The sequence below is a fragment of the Cydia fagiglandana genome, chromosome 18 (assembly GCF_963556715.1).
Source record: "Cydia fagiglandana chromosome 18, ilCydFagi1.1, whole genome shotgun sequence".
In the NCBI taxonomy this organism is placed as follows: domain Eukaryota; kingdom Metazoa; phylum Arthropoda; class Insecta; order Lepidoptera; family Tortricidae; genus Cydia; species Cydia fagiglandana.
In genome coordinates, this window is record NC_085949.1 from 5,125,975 (window position 1) to 5,147,816 (window position 21,842).

Genomic DNA, 21,842 nt, shown 5'->3' on the forward strand with positions numbered 1-21,842 from the left:
TCATTAATAATTGGTACTTAAATTATCTGCAAGGATATTACGGTATACCTTTAATTTTTGAAAAAAAATCCGTTTTACTCGTACGCTCCATACATTTGCTTAGAACAAAAATTCACTACGCGTAAGTTATTGGTTCGATCAAACTCAAATTCATTTTTTGTAGTCAAAATAACGAGTATAACCGTATTAAAATAAAAAAATAAAATAATAAAAATAAAAAATATATATCGATTTTTTTTAAAAAAAGTGCACCCCGTAGGAAAATTCTAATTATGTGGAAAAATCAAGAATAATTGGTTTTAAAATCATCTGTCAGGATATTACGGTTAACTTTTTATTTTCGGAGAAAACTCGTTTTTTCTGATACGCGCCATACAAAGATTTTGAAAAAAAAATTATAATTAATTATTTTTCCAACCAAATTACCTAAGATTAATTTTGGGACATAATAAAACCTAACAAAAGCTATTCCAATAAAAAAAAGTTCAAATTTAAGACTTCGGTTTCTATTTCTATGGAGGCCGATTTTCAGCCCACCGTGCGTCCTCAAAGGTCGTCCTTAAAAACAATCACAGTGTTATTTTACTTATTTTGTTGTACAATAATGTGCAGTCTACGCCCTTCATTATTGTACTAAACACCGGATGTTTTTCATAATCTTATACAACCGCCATTTGCAATTCAATAAATCATAGCCTATTGTGTTTTCGATACTTTTTGCAACGTTTGCATCATACTTTACTTGCCAGTCACCGCTTACACTTCTATTTCTGATATACCTACCTATACCGCCTGCCGGCGTATTATGGATGGTTTTATCCACGTGATAAAATAACTGTCAATTTTTAACACCACGGGATAGAAGGTGACGGACACCGTTTTATTACGCTGTCACGTAGACAAGAACGACCATCATACCCGTATTACTGAATCGCGATTAGAAAGGGATTGAGATAGCTGTCAATCCATATTGATTTTGACGTAAGTGTATGGAAATCTGTTATTTCTAATCCCTTTCTGATCGCGGCATGATAACACTGGTTTCTCTGCTGATTTATTTAACACTTGACATTTAGTCAAAATACAAGTCAGTTATGAAAATTTTGTTCCTTTATGAAATGAAAAATATTGTTGTTTAACACAACAATATTGTTTAACACAACAATATTTTTACCCTGTGAGCTTCAGCCACAGCCAAGATCAGAAGTTAACCAAAACACCAACAATATTTGTGCTAATTTGCATTAGGTATTGTTTTGAATAGTTCAGCTCGTTAAAATGACAACCATTACCGCCTGAGCGGAGACAGTAAACATTGTATCGGAATATATTTTATCTACGCACATATCATTACTGCTCTAAAATGCATTCAGAAACCGTAGGAAATGACCAGCATTATCACAACCAATTTTACTATGAGAACTTTCTTATCTGTGGTAGTAGGTAAAATTTGTACTTTAAAGTTATAACTTTACAGATTTTTGTAAGGTTATGAGTTTTAAATTTGGAACAGCTGTCAAAACTCAAGTGGGTGTCTATTCTAGTATCCATAGATATTAAAACAATTATCGATACGAAACGTCAATTCGGTATATTTTTTTAATATAAACCGTACGACATTTGATCTCGAGTGGCATGAGAATAGGGACTTCATTCTTTTGTCTATGAATTAAAAAAAACTACGGATGCGTGACATTTGTGAAAAAAAGTTTTCATTTACCGCCATTTGACTTACAGTTTCATCTTTTAATTAGTTTTAGGTTATAAAATTGATAGACTAGACATAAAAATTCAAAATCGCTCTCCTTCTTGATTCGACTGGCAAATCATATTACTTTTTGGCAACCGGGTTTTTTAACCTAATTAGACCCCGCTGAATCCGAATTTGCCGGTTGCTCGATCGAAATCATGACCGGAAGTGAGATATTTGACATTAAAGGTCCCTTTTTTTAGTTTTTCGTAAATGACTCTTAAACGGAGGCGCATAGCAAAAAATGTTCTATTACATAAGTAATCTGCATAAAATTGCCTACAAGAAAGATTCAGTACAATTTTTCGCTAGGATCAATATTCAAAGAGATATTAACGCGGGAAATTTAATTATAATCACTTCTAAGGTCCCTTTTTTTAGTTTTTCGTAAATAACTCATAAACGGTGGCCAATATCAAAAAATGTTGTTAAACGATAATAATCTACACAAAATTTTGAAGAAAACAAATTCAGTACACTTTTCGCAGAGATCAATATTTAAAAAGATAATAAAGAGGGAAAGCTCTAGTATAATGAATTCTAAGTTTCCTTGTTTTTATTTATTCGTTAATAATTTGAAAAGTATGACTCATAGCAAACAAAATCTTATACCTAAATAATAAACATAAAATTTCCTACAAGAAACATATAGAACATTTTTCGCTAGGATCAATATTTAAAAAGACAGAACAGCGGGTAAGTTAATTATAAATGATTTTAAAGTCCCTTTTTAGTTATTTGTAAATAACTCGTAAACGGTGTCCCATAACAAAATAGGTTTTTAAAAATAAATTATCTACATAAAATTCCCTCCAAAAAACATCTGGAGCACTTTTCTCTAGGATCAATATTTAAAGCGATATTAATGGAAGAAAGTTAATTACAATCAGTTCACTGGTCACTTTTCATTAGTTTTTCGTAAATAACTCGTAAACGGTGGCCCTTTGCAAAATAATATTCTACATAAATATTAAACATAAAATTGTCCACAAAAAAGGTACTGTACACTTTTTTGCTACGTTCAATATTTAAAGAGGTATTAAAGGGTGTAAGTTAATTATAATCAATTTCCAGGTCCATATTTTTAGGTTTTCGTAAATGACTCTTAAAATAAGGCTCATAGCAAAATAAGTCCTTAAAGTTCTTGTAAATAAAAAATCGGCATAAAATTTTCTACGAAAACATAATGAACACTTTTCTGTGGGATAAATATTTGAAACGATATTAAAGAAAGAAAGTTGATTACGATTAATTCACAGGTCACTTCTTTTTAGTTTTTAGGGTTCCGTACCTCAAAAGGAAAAAACCGGCCAAGCGCGAGTCGGACTCGCGTTGCAAGGGTTCCGTACATTACCCAAATTAATATCGCTTTAAATATTGATCCTAGAGAAAAGTGTTCCAGATGTTTTTTGGAGGGAATTTTATGTAGATAATTTATTTTTAAAAACCTATTTTGTTATGGGACACCGTTTACGAGTTATTTACAAATAACTAAAAAGGGACTTTAAAATCATTTATAATTAACTTACCCGCTGTTTTGACTTTTTAAATATTGATCCTAGCGAAAAATGTTCTATATGTTTCTTGTAGGAAATTTTATGTTTATTATTTAGGTATAAGATTTTGTTTGCTATGAGTCATACTTTTCAAATTATTAACGAATAAATAAAAACAAGGAAACTTAGAATTCATTATACTAGAACTTTCCCTCTTTATTATCTTTTTAAATATTGATCCCTGCGAAAAGTGTACTGAATCTGTTTTGTTCAAAATTTTGTGTAAATGATTATCGTTGAACAACATTTTTTGATATTGGCCACCGTTTATGAGTAATTTACGAAAAACTAAAAAAAGGGACCTTAGAAGTGATTATAATTAAATTTCCCGCGTTAATATCTCTTTGAATATTGATCCTAGCGAAAAATTGTACTGAATCTTTCTTGTAGGCAATTTTATGCAGATTACTTATGTAATAGAACATTTTTTGCTATGCGCCTCCGTTTAAGAGTTATTTACGAAAAACTAAAAAAAGGGACCTTTAATGTCAAATATCTCACTTCCGGTCAAGATTTCGATCGAGCAACCGGCAAATTCGGATTCAGCGGGGTCTAATTAGGTTAAAAAACCCGGTTGCCAAAAAGTAATATGCTTTGCCAGTCGAAATAGTTTTGATGAAAAATATGACCAGTCTATGATTTGATAGTTGTTTTTAAACAAACTTTAAGCAAAAGTATCGTGTAAAATGAGTGATAAAAAGATATTTAGGAGCCGCCACCTCTCAAATCTGCGAGTTAAGTCAGACAGCAACGATGGATGTCGGTTGAAATATGAGGTTAGTGAATATATAATAGAACGTAATAATATGTGTGTAGATAAAGTAGTGTATGTAACTGTACATAATAAGGCATTAAAACACTCGTGTGATCCTTTTAAGAAACTCACTTCGTTCGTTTCTTAAACCCACACTCGTATTTTAATGCCTTTCATTATGTAGCAGTCACATAAACTACTATATACCGTGTTTATTCGTGTATTATTACTATATGGCAATGAAGGCTTGAATGAGGGTTTCCTATAATGGGGACCGTTTTTATTAACCTATTTGATATAGTTGCATAATTATCTACCTGTTAATTATCCCTCGGTTTAGTGTAATCAGTGGAGTGGCGATAGGCGCGGGGTGTAAAGGCAGTCGGGTGGATGCTCTGACCCGCGGCCAATGTAAACCCGCGCAGGGGTGTCGCCGTAAGTGACTCATTATAACAGCTTCGTGGTCAGTATATCTAAATAATCGAATAAACACGGTATATAGTAGTTTATGTGACTGTACATAATAAGGCATTAAAACACTCGTGTGATCCTTTTAAGAAACTCACTTCGTTCGTTTCTTAAACCCACACTCGTATTTTAATGCCTTTCATTATGTAGCAGTCACATAAACTACTATATACCGTGTTTATTCGAAGGCAGAGTTACACGTTCAGTGTTCATTGATTTTATTTAATTGTAAGTTGGTATTATACTCCGCACCTTTGTGAGATAAACTGTGAAATGTGTTTGTCATGTGAATATGACAGCAACAATCTTATAATCGTACAATGAAAAATGCATTTTAACGCGATTGTGATTCGAATACCAGTTTTTTTATCGCAATAATATTTTCTCAAATGGAATTTGTTTTAGCTGAAAGTGATTTAATCCTTTATAGGGCAGAATAAAATATTATAAGGAAAAATAAAGAAACACTATAAAGTCATCTGTATTTTTTTCTTAACCAGAATTAGGGCTATGTGTAAGTTGGCAATGAAGGCTTGAATGAGGGTTTCCTATAATGGGGACCGTTTTTATTAACCTATTTGATATAGTTGCATAATTATCTACCTGTTAATTATCCCTCGGTTTAGTGTAATCAGTGGAGTGGCGATAGGCGCGGGGTGTAAAGGCAGTCGGGTGGATGCTCTGACCCGCGGCCAATGTAAACCCGCGCAGGGGTGTCGCCGTAAGTGACTCATTATAACAGCTTCGTGGTCAGTATATCTAAATATATGCTATTCCTAAAAAAATATATTTTGTGTGGGTTTTGAAATTTTTAATTGTGTATTAACTATTTCAACTTAGAATCTCGAGCTCTTTCGGTAGGAACACTCATAAGTGTTCTACTTTTTTATTCGTATTTATTTAATTTCGTTGCATTTGTATGAAATCGTCGACACAGGGACTTTATAATGCTGTAATGTCTTATTATAGGCACTACTACCCTGGGTCATATTTTCTACTTAACCGAATGTACCGCTGCACAAAAAAGTACTTATACGTTACTTGTCACTTTTCATTGGAGACATAAAATAATAAAGATATAAAATAAAAGTGTAAATATTGTATATGTTTACGTTAGACCGTCCCATATCTCAGGAACAACACGTGTTGATAACAATGTTTAAAAGAGTTGCGTTGAAGCGAAATTACGCGCTCGTTGAAGCGCACAGTAATTTGAGATGCACTTCCGCTTCATCCTTCTGAGAAGCGATTATGTAAATCGCGTGCGACACCAGGCGACAGCCCTAGCGCGTACGCTCCTATGCGGACCTATTAAGTTGTATCGGCATAATAGTGCCGTAGTGAGATAAGTCGTTATAGAAGGGAAGGCAGTATAGAGCGGCGATAGGTGCGCGCGCAGGGCGGCGGGCGCGGCGCGGCCCGTCAGTCCGGCCGCCCCCGCCGCTCGCTCCGGTCCCGGCGCCGCCGGGTGCTGTGCCGGATGCCGCTGCCGGCCGCCGCCTGCGATGGTCCACGCCGGGCCGGTGCGCGCTCCTACCCGCGCTATGTTCACCGCCGCTGAGACGAAGCCGCGTCGCGCCGTCTCCCCGCTCGGTATTCCGAAGTCCCCGTCGTTCCATTCGGGACTCGATCTGGTCGCCAGCCAAACTACCAAGCGCTCCGAAAGCGTGTCCGACGTCGCTCGTGCGTTCCGTTTCGCGCTTTTCTCTGGTGGAATGGAGGCCCCGGGTCCGCCGCAGAAGGCGCCGTCGCCGCCGGGCGCGCGCAGCCCGCCCGCAGCTGCGATCACGCCCGAACGGCTCGCCGTGCCCGCTGATAAAGAGAGCCTCATGGTCCAATTGCCCATACTTAAAGGTTCGTCGATGTTATCACCTTGAAAATTCAATGTTTACAAGCATATCGCTTTAGCTATTCGTTTATCCGAGATAAAAAGAACGTTTGTAAACGGCTGCGTTTCGCGTCGAAGCGTAAACGAATCATCATCGTAACAAAATGCCCCAAGTACCTACGATTTTTTTTTTTTTATTATGAATGGGCTTACTCATGGCCACAGACTAGCCGAGGCGTAGACGTGGCCTACGATGGAGCGAGCTCGCCCAGAAGGTGCCTGTTCACTCTTGATTCGATACAAACATGCGTTATTCTAAGCGTGACCGCTAGCCGGCACAACATGCGTAGCCTAAACTCGCCTACGCCTTAGCCTTGAAGAGGTCAGCTACGACGGCTAATGTGTTCGTCCATATACCTATGCTACACTAAATGGCGAAAATGCCGCAGAAATATATCGACCCGCGGTCCGTCCGGCCCATTAAGTATGCCATGGGAAAATGGAATGCGTCCTTGCTGCCCTACAGTCGGTTCCCATTCACATTATTCATGGGCCGATAGCTAGGGCTAAAAATAAAGGTTGTGTCGCTAAAGTGCCTAATGATGCTAATTTGCTAAGGTTATGTGCTCGTTTCAGGGAGGTAAATGTGTTAGTGGTTGATATAATCATGTTTCAATATTGTCTGGAAAATACTCAAGTTTCAAAGTTGCAATAGATAAGCTAGAAAACGATTGAAATTAATTTAGATATTAGAGGTCTACAAAACAAATAATTTGGCCAAGTCCGAGATAGCTCGAGGCATTTAGTGTTCCGTACGGCTACCATCAGTTTGGCATTGACATAAACGATATCGTGAACGTAATTTACTTCCTATAGGTATATCTCTTTCGCACTAATATGTCAGTACGAGCGAGATGCATAGAAAGTAAATTACGTTCACGCCCACGGTAGCGTTTATGTCAATGCCAAACTGATGGTAGCCGTACCGCTCGCATCGTTACATTTTACAGAGGTTGTTTGCCTGTTTTTAGGGTACCGTATTCAACTACACACACAGAACAATAGTACAAAGTGTCTAAGTGCGAAGGCCGAAGGCCGAGCTTTAGCAAAATGTCATCGCTTTAGCACAGAGCAATAGTACAAGTGTCTAAATGTGAAGGCCAAAGGCCGACCTCCGCGTAGCCCGAAGGCCCGAAGCGTCCAGGATGTCATCTTCTGTCGTCGGACGCTTCGGATCTTCGAATCGCTCCTTCGGCCTTTGCATTTAGTTAGATTCTTGTACTATTGCTTTGTGTTTGAATACCGAAGTCGAGCATCTCGCGAATGCTTGATGTATTATAATAATTTAGAGTAAGGCCAAGCGCGCACCACGATTTTTTGTCCTGCGATAATTTTGTCGCAGAAATGCAACGTATGTGTTTATATGTTAGTGCGCGCATATGCGACAAAAAAATCGCAGCGATTTTTAAATTGTGATTTGTCACATTTTTCCGCAATTGTTCGCGACGCGATTGTCGCAAAGTGAATTGCAGCATGCGGAGTTGTATGGCCCCGCGCGCACTATGATAATAAAATCGCACCCCGGCCGGACCTCAGTCGGCATTTCGCTCTCCAAACCCCAACATCTCGGCACCTGCACCTCCAATGGAGTCTCAAAATGAGACGCTAGATGTTGACCATTTAATTATGGAAATAGACGGGGATCACCAGTCATACAGCAATCGCATATTAAAGACACGTTTCATGACAAGCGACTGGTCGACTTTTTCATTTTCATCGCAGTGCGCGCAGTGAATTTTCTGCGATATATTACAGCGCGATTCTAAAATCGTGTCGCAAAAATTTATATCGTGGTGCGCGCTTGGCCTATAATACCTTAAAATGTAACATAACTGCTTCAATTTGAATTTAGAACTCATTATTATTTTTTATTTGATTTTGTTTCTAGTTCTATGCCATATATATAGACTTTAATATTATTTAGAACTGCTAAAAAACAAGATCGGCTTACTTTAAATATTTCGTCAATTTTACCTTTGTTTCTAAAAAACTGTGATATTTAACTGTCATATAGGTACTATTTATTAATGTCTTCCAAAATTATTTTCTCGTAACAGGACTGAGGGGCTACCGCGTAAACCGAAATTCGCAATTTGCGGGGATCTTTCTCTTTTACTCCAATGAAGGCGTAATTAGAGTGACAGAGAAAAATGCTCGCAATTTGCGAACTTCTATTTTCGCGGTTATAGCCCTGAATCTTGTTGCTCACCGATCCGTTCAAAAATATACATAAGTACTGAATATAATTAATAGATATTATAATTATACAATTAATACAGAAATGTAATGGTACTTAATGAAAAGGAATATTGTGTATATTGTTTCGACGAATCAGATACTCTCAATAAAATCTATACATGAGGCCAAAGCTGTTCATAAATATTAAATGACTTTATTATCTCTATACGCCTTACTAACTCTATGTGTCCTATTGTGGAAAAAAAAACGACAGTCAAGAACGGAATTCTTAATTTGAATTTTTCAGAGATTTGAGATGCTAGTCCATTGCTTGGAAAGCCCGTTCGAAATTGAAACTTATTTGCAATATAATAAGGTCGTATTTTGTAGATCTCTCTCATACTTATAGTAGGCTATTAAGATAAAATTAAATATCCCACAAAAATAAGCAAGCAGAATTAAACTTTATGTCAAAGACATAAGTCATAAATTTCAATGCCAAAGTTTTAACTAAGGATGTTTCTCGCCTAATATGAATTGACCAGTGTAAGCATCAGTTAGCTAGCCCTAAGCAACCAAAGGTCAAGCTGCAGTTGAAAAACTAATAAAGATAAAGTTAAGCTGATAATTTTCCCGCCGTCTCCATGCTTCTTTAAGTTGGGTATTGACTGGTCAGCTGCCTGTTAGCTATAGTTTTCGCGAAAATCGCCAGGACAGAGGTGAAAATTTTTGTATGAAAACTTGCAACTTTAAATGCATTTTTTGACGAAACTATTGCAGTCTAAAATGAAGTCAAAATCAGTCCATCGACTCAATTTTTTGCAAGCTTTCTAATGGTACCCCACACGATTCTTACAAATGAAAAAAGTTTCAGCCTACCCCTCTCAACCCCCTAAATTTCCCCCTTTAATAAGAAATAAGCAGTTTTGACTTATTCACAATATGAGTGGTGTTAATTGCTATAACTGTTCCAAATTTTAGGTATCTATGTCAAACGGTCTCTGAGAAAAACGTATTTAACTGATTTGCAAGACCGAAGTGATCCCATAAGTGTTCCGTAAACAAAGTTTTGTACGGAACACTAAAAATGATCACCTGATAGAATAAACACACTGGAGATAAGTAAAGAATTTTTTTGAGGAAAGGTTTATCCACTTATGAAATATGGGGTTTTAGGGTTTCAGAAAGAGTTACTTAAATTAGCAACTTTCAAAGCAATCGTCCTTGCATATAGAGGTATATTTTTGTTTTACAATGAAGTAAAACTCAAAGCCCACTTATTGGTTATTGATATGAAAATGGAAAGCAGACCCACGTAGCCAGTGGTCACCCCTAATACGTATAATCATATACCGCAGATATACTCACAAAAATAGATTTAAAGCATTTTGGGCCTTAAGGCTTTAAAAATCTTAAAACTAGAAGGCATTCAATAAGAATATGCCTAAAATGCATACATATGACAGCGGGCAAGAAAGTTTAATTTTACGTTTAGAAGTCATTGATTCAACAGTTGATAGATTCGTACAAAGGCTATTAAAGCTAAAATATAAAAATATTAATAAAAGGCACCCAAGGATCAGGGTTTTATGTAGGTTGTTAGTTTTGAATATTTACTAGTCTAACCTATACTCGCACACAAGTCACACAACGCACGGCACCAGTTTACAATCAATGTTTATGTACAGTCAGCTGCAGAGAGAGGTGACCCCCTCCCCCTGCATAGACTGAAGTGATTGTATGCAGGGGGGGGGGGGTCACCTCTCTGGAGCCGACTGTACCTAGGGTTTGCACGACGGATCCGAAATGTATGGTAAGATCCGCGGATCCGGATCCGGATAATTTCATACATTTCGAATCCGGATTGCAAACCCTAACTGTACCTATCGACGATGTGAATATCGACCTGATGCTAGTACGATACGACCTCATTGTAACCGAATATTAGTATTCGAGCAATGTCGCATTGGCTTGTTTATTCAAGTTGTTTACCCAATCAAAGGCAACTTTGGCTTAGATTGGGTAAATTCAACCTTTTTGTGCACAGTTTACCTAGGTCTTGATTGATTCCTTTGTTTATCGAAAACTATTCTGACACATTTTGTAAAGAGTGGCGGGAGTGTGCATCGGATAGGACCAAATGGCGGGAAAGAGGGGAGGCCTTTGCCCAGCAGTGGGACACTCCTACAGGCTAATAAAAAAAAATCTTATATTTATACAAATATGTATACGTGTCACTGCATAGAAAATGTATGCGTAGTACTTTAAATAAAAAAACCGGGCAAGTGCGAGTCGGACTCGCGCACGAAGGGTTCCGTACCTACCATAATTAAAAAAAAAAAAGCAAAAAAATACGGTCACCCATCCAAGTATTGACCACTCCCGACGTTGTTTAACTTTGGTCAAAAATCACGTTTGTTGTATGGGAGCCCCATTTAAATCTTTATTTTATTCTGTTTTTAGTATTTGTTGTTATAGCGGCAACAGAAATACATCATCTGTGAAAATTTCAACTGTCTAACTATCACGGTTCGTGAGATACAGCCTGGTGACAGACGGACGGACGGACGGACGGACAGCGAAGTCTTAGTAATAGGGTCCCGTTTTACCCTTTGGGTACGGAACCCTAAAAAACAGACAACATAAAACTCTCATTGTTGGGAGTTGTGACTTCCCAGTATGTTTAATAAATGTTACATAGTTAAGCCCCGCTCTTCCACAGTTATCTGAGTACATTTATACAGGTAAATATAAGTATAAAATTCTAGTTACATAGCCAGAGCTGCGCTCCGAGAGCTATTGTCCGGTTTCCATGGCAGCCCCAGGCTGCTGGAATTTTCCTTCCATCGACCGGACGAGTTGTGTACCGAGCTGTTTATTTTATTATACCTTCTAACTTGGAAAATATAAAAATGTGTCTGACATTTTTAGCGCATAACCTTAGATTTTCATCCAATTTAGCAGATATTTTTACCTAAAATGAATGTACAGTACCGGTCAAAAGTTTAAGTTCACTCTGTAAATTCGGTTAAATGAAGCTATAACACAATGTACTAATAAAAGTATTTAATAATCTTTTATTACATAATAAATTAAAGGTAATTCTCTAATTTAAAACCACAATTAAATAAAAAAGATCAGTTTTTGCCAACTTTAGACTCTTCAAAATATCCGCCTTTTGCTTTCAATGCTGCCATACACACTTTCGGCATTCGCGTAATTAGTTTTTGCAGTGTTGATGTCGAAATTTTATTCCAACAAATGTATAGGTATTCCCAAAGCTGTTCTTTATTAGTTGGCCGCATTTTTCTCACACTCCTGTCCAATTCATCCCATAACAACTCAATCGGATTGAGGTCGGGCGATTGAGGAGGCCAATCCATATATTTTAATTCTTTTTGGTTCTCTTTGGATGAAATGTAGTTTTTGCACAACTTCGACGTATGCTTGGGATCGTTGTCTTGTTGGAAAACAAAACCTCTGCCTACAATCCGTTTTCCAGATGGAAAAGCGTGACGTTGCAAAATGTTATGATACATTTTCTTATCCATTATGCCATTGACTCTCACGAGATCACCAACTTTATCACCCGCAAAGCATCCCCAGACCATAACTGATCCTCCACCGTGCTTCACTGTTGGCATCACGCATTGCTTTATCATTCGTTCGCCTACTTGTCGTCGAACATATTGACGACGTCTCCCTCCAAAAATTTCAAACTTCGATTCGTCAGAAAATAAAACTTTAGATCACTGTTCAGACGTCCAGTTTTTGTGTTTCTGGGCCCATTTCAACCTCTTAACTTTATTCTGACTACGTAACAAGGGTTTTTTGGCAGCAATACGACCTTTTAGACCATAGTTTCGCAGACGCCGTTGCACTGTCGAAACCGATACTCGCTGTTCTCGGGTGGCGTTGAGTTCTTCGCAAATTTCTGGAGCAGTTAGAGTACGTTGGCGTTTGCTCTGCACGCAAATAAATTGGTCTTCGCTTTTAGACGTGACTTTTGGCCTACCTGATCGAGATCGACTGCAATTAAGACCGGTTTTTTGTTTTCGTTTCAAAGTACTCACGACAGCGGTTTGAGAAACCTTCATTTTTTCAGCGATTTTCCGCGTCGTGTAGCCCTCATTTGACAGAGTTACAATAACAGCACGAGTTTCGACACTAAAATCGGCTTTGCGACCCATTTTAAATGATTTCTAACTTCACGAAATCTCATAGGAAATACGGAACAAAAATATTAAATGGATTAAATTTTCCGAATAACATAATACGATTCCTCCAAGAGGTATTTTTATTGTTATTTGGTAGTCGTGGAAACAATTAAACGTTTGAAATTCAAAACATATTCTATATTTGAGCATAATTACATATGATAACCTTATTTCGCAGAGTGAACTTAAACTTTTGACCGGTACTGTAAATGTATGCTTAAAGGTATGTACTGGTCTATTTTTGATAGGATCATATAATATGATAAATATATGATTCATAAGGACTGTATCGTTTATTTTAAATACAGATAAAACCTGGTCTAACTGTTGACGTGTGTATTATTTTGTATTACTATGTTCTTAAGGTATAATCTGGGGGTATTTTAAGCCATATCTGATATAAGAAGGTTTTACATTTATTTTATTTTAGGGACTTTATGATGATTTTAATACCGTCTAGCAAATGTAATTCGGACAAGCCTATCGAGCTTAATTTGAGACTATTTCACCGATTCCTTGGTCCGATTTAAAGAAACAAAAGGTTAATATGCTGCCAAAATATGCCATCTAAGTGTCCTTTTCATGATTGCTCAATTGAACATCCACAGAATAAATGTGGTGAATTTTTATCTTTACATGAAAACGACTTTTTATGCAACATTTTGGATTCCCGTCAATTTCTGACGCCAGCGAAATGAGGGAAACAGCTAAAAGAATCTACCGAAATCCAAAGCCTAACGGACATTCATGGCGTTGAACCATGGCTAGAACAGGTCGATAGAAACGCTCCATGATGGTTATATTGTATACCAAAGTCGGGGTTGTCGTAAGTAACATGCCATATTCTCTAAAAGGCCACCAAGCACAGATCCAAAACTTTTTTTCCAACTAAAAGAAATGATTAGACTATGCCCAGATGTTTCGCTTTACGAATCATATGTAATTGCTGTTTACATAGTACGATTTTTTTTGTGTAATATCTCGTCTTGTTCGCAAACCGTAAATTTTCTTGTAGTATTTGTCCAAAATCGTTGTAGTTATTCGGGAGGATTGGGTAAATATTGTCCAAACCATATGCTTTACGTGATCTCCCAGGACGAAATGTTACTTATTATTAAAGCACTAATTAAACTATATGTGTAATTTTTTAATAAAAATATAATACCAGAAAAAACGGCTAAGTAAAGTTGTATTCATAACAAACGATACAGTCCTTATTCGTTCTTCAAGTGCTTTTATGTACGATTATTGTCAACTTTTCAAATTATGTTTGAACCATAGTATAAATAGTAGGAAAAAGATTTACAATTGTCTCGTATATGCAGATTACATATTGTAAATGTTAGATTAGAATCCAATATGGGCAATATGTATTTTCTCTATCGAACAGTTGTGCTATGCGTTGCCTACGGAGTTGTACTTATACTTTAATCCCGCGGGTAATAGGATGAAGATTGAACTCTCGAACCCTACTCACATATTTGTTACGTCACAGTTGATTAGAATCATGTACCTACTCATGTATATTTATTTTAATCTGTTTACTTTCTTGATTTACTTCTGATAAGTGATATATTACGGGGTGAAATTTGACTAGAGCCGTTTGAAGTGTCAACATAGATTCAATCAGTCAAGACAAGGGTTCTATATGGTGAATAGTTATAAAAGCACATCAATACATATTTTTTGATTCTTATAAACTAAGATTGATGAGGCCCGAAATGTATTCCATTTTCATTAACGTTTGCGAACCTCCTCGCTTTTCATCTAACATTGGATTGCGCCATTACTAACGAGTATAATCATATGAAGGCGGAACAATCTTCGGTATTCCATGATTGTAAAATAACTGAAGGAATCCGGTTTTTACTAGTTTCACTGCGGCAAAACCTAACCTACCGTAATATAAACGCAATTGCGATTGTGGTAATAAAGAAGTTAGCGACCATGCGATTTATTTTCAGATTACGTAATATAGTCCGTTGTTTGAATAAATATTTTCGTTTACTCTCGATATGCAATACAATACTCGTATACGATTTATATATTTATATTTATAAATGTATCTGGAATTCTAATAAGCATGATCACTTTCTCACAGCTGTCATAGCTTTCAGGTGTGTCTGATGATCAATATCAATAAAAAAAAAGATGTATTTTAAGATTAGGTACTTGATTATGTTCCAATGTTCGGCTTAATATTTGTAATACAATGTTACATGGCCCGTAATACGATATCCCAGATAATGTACACTCGCGTTCAAAAAGTGCATGGACATGTTTCAACCGTAATATTAAGGCATTACAGTCGACATCTATCCATGCACTTTTGAATGTACATGAAATTCTCAAAAGCCTTATCGATTTCTCACAAATGTCCTCTCTTACAGATGCGCCGGCCGCCGAACGCGAGCAGCTCTTCGTACAGAAGCTACGACAGTGCTGCTTGCTGTTCGACTTCGCTGATGAACCCCTCTCAGACTTGAAGTGGAAGGAGGTGAAGCGCGCCGCTCTGCTGGAGATGGTGGAGTATGTCACGTCGCAGAGGGGAGTCGTCACTGAGGCGATATACCCCGAGGCGGTGAATATGGTGAGTTACCTGTCCTGGCACAGAGAGCTTGTTTGACGCTGATGAACCCCTCTCAGACTTGAAGTGGAAGGAGGTGAAGCGCGCCGCGCTGCTGGAGATGGTGGAGTATGTCACGTCGCAGAGGGGAGTCGTCACAGCAGCAATATACCCCGAGGCGGTCAATATGGTGAGTTACCTGTCCTGGCGCAGTGAGCTTGTTCGACGCTGATGAACCCCTCGACTTGAAGTGGAAGGAGGTGAAGCGCGCCGCTCTGCTGGAGATGGTGGAGTATGTCACGTCGCAGAGGGGAGTCGTCACAGAGGCGATATACCCCGAGGCGGTCAATATGGTGAGTGAGACAAGTCAATTTTAGAACTACGGCAGTGCTACTTGTTCGACTTCGCTCATTCAAAGTGGATATCCGGTAACAAACGAAAACCTATTACTAAAACCCCCATTGTGCATCCTTGTGATGGCTGACCTTCTCTCAAGATATGGTTTTCCCTACTGCTGTTACAAAAACCATTGTAAAAATAAAACTAAAAGAGACCATCCATCAGTACACTTCCGACTCATCCGATAGTCACTTGGCCCGTTTTTAGGGTTTTATTATTTTATCTAATTGTAAATCGACTTTTGTCTTCCACAGTTTGCCATAAACCTCTTCCGGACACTGCCGCCGTCGTCCAACCCCAACGGCGCAGAGTTCGACCCTGAAGAGGACGAACCCACACTCGAGGCTGCCTGGCCACATCTTCAGCTAGTCTACGAGTTGTTTCTGAGACTGTTGGAGTCTCCGGACTTTCAACCCAATGTAGCCAAGAAGTACATTGACCAGAAGTTTGTGCTATCGGTAAGACTGGCTTAAGATTCTAGTTTAAGATCTTGCTTGTCGAACCCCCCTCTAGAAAAAGTCTACGGGCTTGGCAGCCTGGCCACATCTTCAGCTAGTCTACGAGTTATTCTCATGCTGTTGGAGTCTCGAGACTTTCATCCCAATGTGGCCAAGAAGCCTATTGAACAGTAGTTTGTGCTGTCGGTTAGACTGCATGGTTTAAGGTTTTCTTGGAAAGCTTCATGCTTCTAAAAAAGCAATAACCGACTCCATAGAAGACTAGTCAATGCATGCTATCGAAGATGCCTGATCGCACCTTATTTGGACAATTATTCGTAATGTTGTTTTAATAGCCTGACTTCCTGCTGTTATATCCACTGAGTATATTACTTTATCAAGTCAGAGGAGAGGAGGTGGGCTATCATTGCCCTCTACAATCGCAGCTCATGAAAAAACCATCATTTTCCTTACTACACCAACGACGGCTTACACCCCATAAACGCTGCAATTTTATGAAGAAATCCATTTAAATCAATCGATTCGATAAAATCAATCGATCAATTAGTTTTAATCAATAATTATTTTTGACATACCTACGATTAGTGACTCAATCAATGACTGACCGTCTCTATTCATCATCATCATCATCATCTCAGCCATAAGACGTCCACTGCTGAACATAGGCCTCCCCCTTGGACCTCCATACATGCCGGTTGGAAGCGACCCGCATCCAGCGTCTTCCGGCGACCTTAACAAGATCGTCTGTCCATCTTGTGGGTGGACGTCCTACGCTGCGCTTGCTAGTCCGTGGTCTCCACTCGAGCACTTTTCGACCCCATCGGCCATCTTCTCTGCGTGCAATGTGGCCTGCCCATTGCCACTTCAGCTTGCTAATCCGGTGGGCTATGTCGGTGACTTTAGTTCGTCTACGGATCTCCTCATTTCTGATTCGATCACGTAGAGAAACTCCGAGCATAGCCCTCTCCATAGCTCGTTGAGCGACTCTGAGTTTTGAGATGAGGCCGATAGTGAAAGACCACGTTTCGGAGCCGTAAGTCATCACTGGTAACACACATTGATTAAAGACTTTCGTCTTGAGGCACTGAGGTATGTCGGACGAAAAGACATTACGTAGTTTCCCGAACGCTGCCCAACCGAGTTGGATTCGGCGGTTGACCTCTTTCTCGAAGTTGGACCTACCTAATTGGACTACTTGTCCTAGGTAGATGTACGAGTCAACAACTTCGAGTACCGAGTTCCCAACAGAGACTGGGATGGGCACAACATTGGCATTTGACATAAGTTTCGTCTTGTCCATGTTCATTTTCAAGCCCACCCGTTGTGAAACTCGGTTGAGGTCATCGAGCATTATGCTGAGTTCCTCCATCGACTTTGCCATGACTACGATATCGTCGGCAAACCGAAGGTGAGTGATGTATTCGCCGTTGATGTTGATGCCAAGTCCTTCCCATTCCAGGAGCTTGAAGGCGTCTTCCATTACGGCAGTAAACAGTTTCGGAGAGATAACGTCTCCCTGCCTTACGCCTCTTCGCAATGGAATCGCCCTCGTGCTCTGCTCCTGTACTCGGACCGACATGGTGGCGTTACTATACAAACACTTCAACACTTCGATGTACCGATAGTCAATATGGCATCGCTGAAGAGACTCAAGCACCGCCCATGTTTCCACCGAATCGAAGGCTTTCTCATAGTCCACAAACGCTAAGCATAATGGCAAGTTATACTCTTCGGTCTTCTGTATAACTTGCCGCAGCGTATGGATGTGGTCTATGGTACTATAGCCTTTTCGGAAACCGGCTTGTTCGGGAGGCTGGAAGTCATCAAGTCTGTGTTCGAGACGGTTCGTGATGACCCTTGAAAACAGCTTATAGACATGGCTCAGAAGCGTGATGGGTCTGTAGTTCTTCAATAGGTTGTTATCACCTTTTTTGAAGAACAGCACCACCTCGCCTCTATTCCATGTTTCAGGCGTTATGCCCTCGGACAAGACGGAATTAAAGAGCTTCTGGAGGACTTTAAGTACCGGTGTTCCACCCGCTCTCAGAAGCTCTGAAGTGATTGCGTCTTTGCCCGGCGCCTTGTTGTTCTTAAGCTGCTTCAGGGCCATCCTAATCTCGTACAGACTGATGTCCGGGATATCTTCGGTATAATGTCGGGACAGCTTGGCTCTTGGATCTCCTACCAAGCTGTCGACGGGCTTTGCGATCGAAGTGTATAACTGTCCATAGAACCTCTCGATCTCACCTAAAACCTCCGCTTTGCTCGACGCTATGCTGCCATCTTCCCGTTTCAACTTTGTCAGCTGGCTTTGCCCAATAGACTTGTCCTTTGCGAACACTTTGGAGCCTTGGTTTCGCTCAATAGTCTCTTTAATACGGTTAGTATTAAAGAGACGCATGCAGATCATGTCGCAAGGACTTAGATATACGTCTATTGAGCTGCCTATATGACTCCGCGTCATCGGGAGACTGCAACTGTAGCGAGCGTCGTTCAGCCATGAGGTTTAAGGTTTGCTCGGTCAATTTCTGAGGTCTATCTTTACGGCGGGGTCTAAAAAACTTAGACCCTACTGTGTGGACAGTTTCCACTAGCCCGTCGTTGATTTCGTCCACTGAAGCCAAGTTCTCTAGGCAAGCAAAGCGGTTAGATTCGGATTCAATTCTCCCAAGGTCGTCCGTTTAAAACGAATCCTCAGCCTGCAAGTAGCTACTTCCGAGCCTCGACAATAATGTACTATTTCGCGATCTGGACATATATGGCACAGTCAATAATGTAAAACATGGAAGATATTTCGATTACTTGAAATTTCTCGCAGTCGAAATTGCCTCCCTGCACCTTACTTAATATTCTCGAAACTCGTTACTGACATAGTCACTTAGGCCAGCCATTCTCAAAGTGTGTTCCGCGGAACCCTAGGGTTCCGCAAAGCCTCTGTTGGGGTTCCGCGAAAATATACTTGTAATAATAAGAAAAAAACCAGCTATTCTATAGGTATATCTGGTCCACAGTGATGAACGAAAATTTTTTATTTGGGGTTTCCTCAAATATTTCGCTTGCCGAAAGGGTTCCGTCACCAAAAAAGTTTGAGAACCGCTGACTTAGGCTGTTGTTTTCACCAGACTCAAAAGGAAACTTTGGCAAGGAATAAGTTAACCTTAAATATGTATTTCATGAAATGGCCCATATTCCTGCCTTCCCCTAATTTCCGGATCTGCAGTTCGCTTCCCGACGGATATCATTCGATAACATCAAATTATGTTGACTGATTAATGGGCAAAACTTTGTTATATTGACGACCGGTCTGGCCTAGTGGGTAGTGACCCTGCCTATGAAGCTGATGGTCCCGGGTTCGAATTCTGGTAAGGGCATTTATTTGTATTATGATACAGATATTTGTTCCTGAGTCATGGTTGTTTTCTATGTATTTAAGTATTTATATATTATGTATATCGTTGTCTGAGTACCCACAACACAAGCCTTCTTGAGCTTACCGTGGGGCTTAGTCAATTTGTGTAAAAATGTCCTATAATATGTATTATTATTTATTTATTATATCTATTTTTATCGACCCGCCCCGGCTTCGCACAAGTTGACAAATTATACACCTAAACCTTCCTCAAGAATCACTCTATTGATTTGTGAAAACCGTATGAAAATCTGTTCAGTAGTTTTTGAGTTTATCGCGAACAAACAAACACACAAACAGACAGACGCGGCGGGGGACTTTGTTTTATAAGGTTAGTGAAGTTAGTTTATCATAAAATTCATAAATGTCCAATATGTATATATTTTTTACAGGCTGGCCAAAAAATAAGTGCATTCTCGTTGCCAGGAAGGTATTGGGATTATACTGAGCAAACTTTAACTATGAGACCAACCCCGAAATAGTGAAAAATTTATTTGACATTTTCGCAGATCCATTTAGGTACTATGCGAGGGTAATTTTTTTTTCGCGGTTTCAGGGTTGGTCCTAGTTATAGTAAAAGTTGCTCAGTATAATCGCAAAACCTCCCTGGCGACGGGAATGTACTTATTTTGCCAACCTGTATAAATATGTAAATGTGTTTTCTAAACTTTACCTTGACAATGGAAATGTCATTGAAGCATTCGATTGGCCTTAACCAAGAACTTAAAGGTGAAAACTTCTGTAAATCGATAGCTTAGACGTGTGCACTAATATTTTAGAGCCCCGTGGCTTACTGCCCTTGACCGTACCTACATGATCGAACGATTTATGCCTTTTCGATTAGTATCGGACAACGTCGCCCAATGGTGCTTTGTATTCGTTTGGTTTCTCGTAAAAGTAATTCATTTACTACTTAAGTCTCTTAATAGATAATACATAGGCAAATATATATTGAAAAAATTATCGTTGAAAACCGCTGACCCATTCGCGGGGTTCCCATCGACGTGTGAAAGGGCGGCACCGTCGTCGAACCCAAGCCACCTGGCAGTGGACTTAAAGCGGTGACGTGTGCCTCGGATGCACATGCTGGTGGCGCGTATAAGGGCTCCTCTACACGATGGGCCAACGCCGGCTACTTCAAAGGACGCATTTATGCGTTAGACTGCAGCGGTCGGCAACCTTTTAGCAGCCAAGGGCCACATAGCAGTTAACGAAGTGGACGCGCGGGCCGCACTTTGTTAATATTGATGACTTTATTCGACATTATTATTTGTCAATATTACATACAAAATAGCCAGGGAGGCTCGCGGGCCGCTGCGTTAGAGGGAGAAAGTAATATTGCTATCTCATTCTACCGCATGGCTGCGTCCCTTGGAGTGGCCGGCGCTGGGCCATCGTGTAGAGGAGCCATAACGGCGATACTGATTCATTATTTCTCTGTGCCGTGACAACCGCACAAAAGGCGCTTTATTGTCTCCCCTTCGCCACACGTCACAAATCTGTATTGAATCTTGTTTTACGTTCTGTTGTTCGCGCTGTTAACTGACCATCAGTGCTTATGTCTATGCAAAAAGCATTACGATTGTCAGTGAACATAGTTACTGAACTCTAACAGCGTAACTCTTCACTGATTATATAAAGACCTTATCTAGTGTTGGTTAAGACTCGAGCCTTTTGAGTCCTCTGCTTTAAGACTCTATTAACTTTTTCAAACTCTAGTCATTAAGTCGAAACTTGTGTTCTTATCGAGACATGTCTTTTGTGAACACATGAGTCCTTGAAAGAGAACTCTCAAATTATTTACAAAAGTTTTCTAAAACGCATTACCTCTCGAAATTCGTGGGTAAGGCCTATTTTCCTTAGTGTTTATTCGGATAAAACCTACATAAATGGCGACGAAGTCTTTATATGAAGCTCGAGTCCTTTTAAGTTGTGCTCAAAATGTCAATAAAGGAATCGACTCGGGACTTAAAGACTCGGAAGTTTTTTAAGCGCAGAGTCGCTTAAAGCAGCGGTCGGCAACCCGCGGCCCGCGAGCCTCCCTGGCTATTTTGTATGTAATACTGACGAACGACAATGTCTGCTAAAGTCACAAATATTACCAAAGTGCGGCCCGCGTCATCTTCGTTAACTACTATATGGCCCTTGGCTGCTAAAAGGTTGCCGACCGCTGGCTTAAAGGGTCCCAGAGATTACCAG

The 21,842-nt window shown here is 39.4% G+C and overlaps 1 protein-coding gene across 4 annotated transcripts in view; it reads left to right on the plus strand.

Moving 5' to 3' along the window:
• LOC134673241 (serine/threonine-protein phosphatase 2A 56 kDa regulatory subunit delta isoform) overlaps positions 1–21,842 on the plus strand; it is a 126,739-nt gene that overhangs the window by 75,073 nt on the left and 29,824 nt on the right. For 2 of the 4 annotated variants that reach the window (XM_063531203.1, XM_063531202.1), the window contains exons 4-5: positions 15,202–15,401; positions 16,031–16,234. In XM_063531203.1, the coding sequence (XP_063387273.1) occupies positions 15,202–15,401; positions 16,031–16,234 (404 nt within the window). Of the gene's footprint in view, positions 1–5,858; positions 6,383–15,201; positions 15,402–15,609; positions 15,731–16,030; positions 16,235–21,842 lie in introns of those variants that run through there. The other 2 variants (XM_063531201.1, XM_063531204.1) reach the window with 2 other exon arrangements.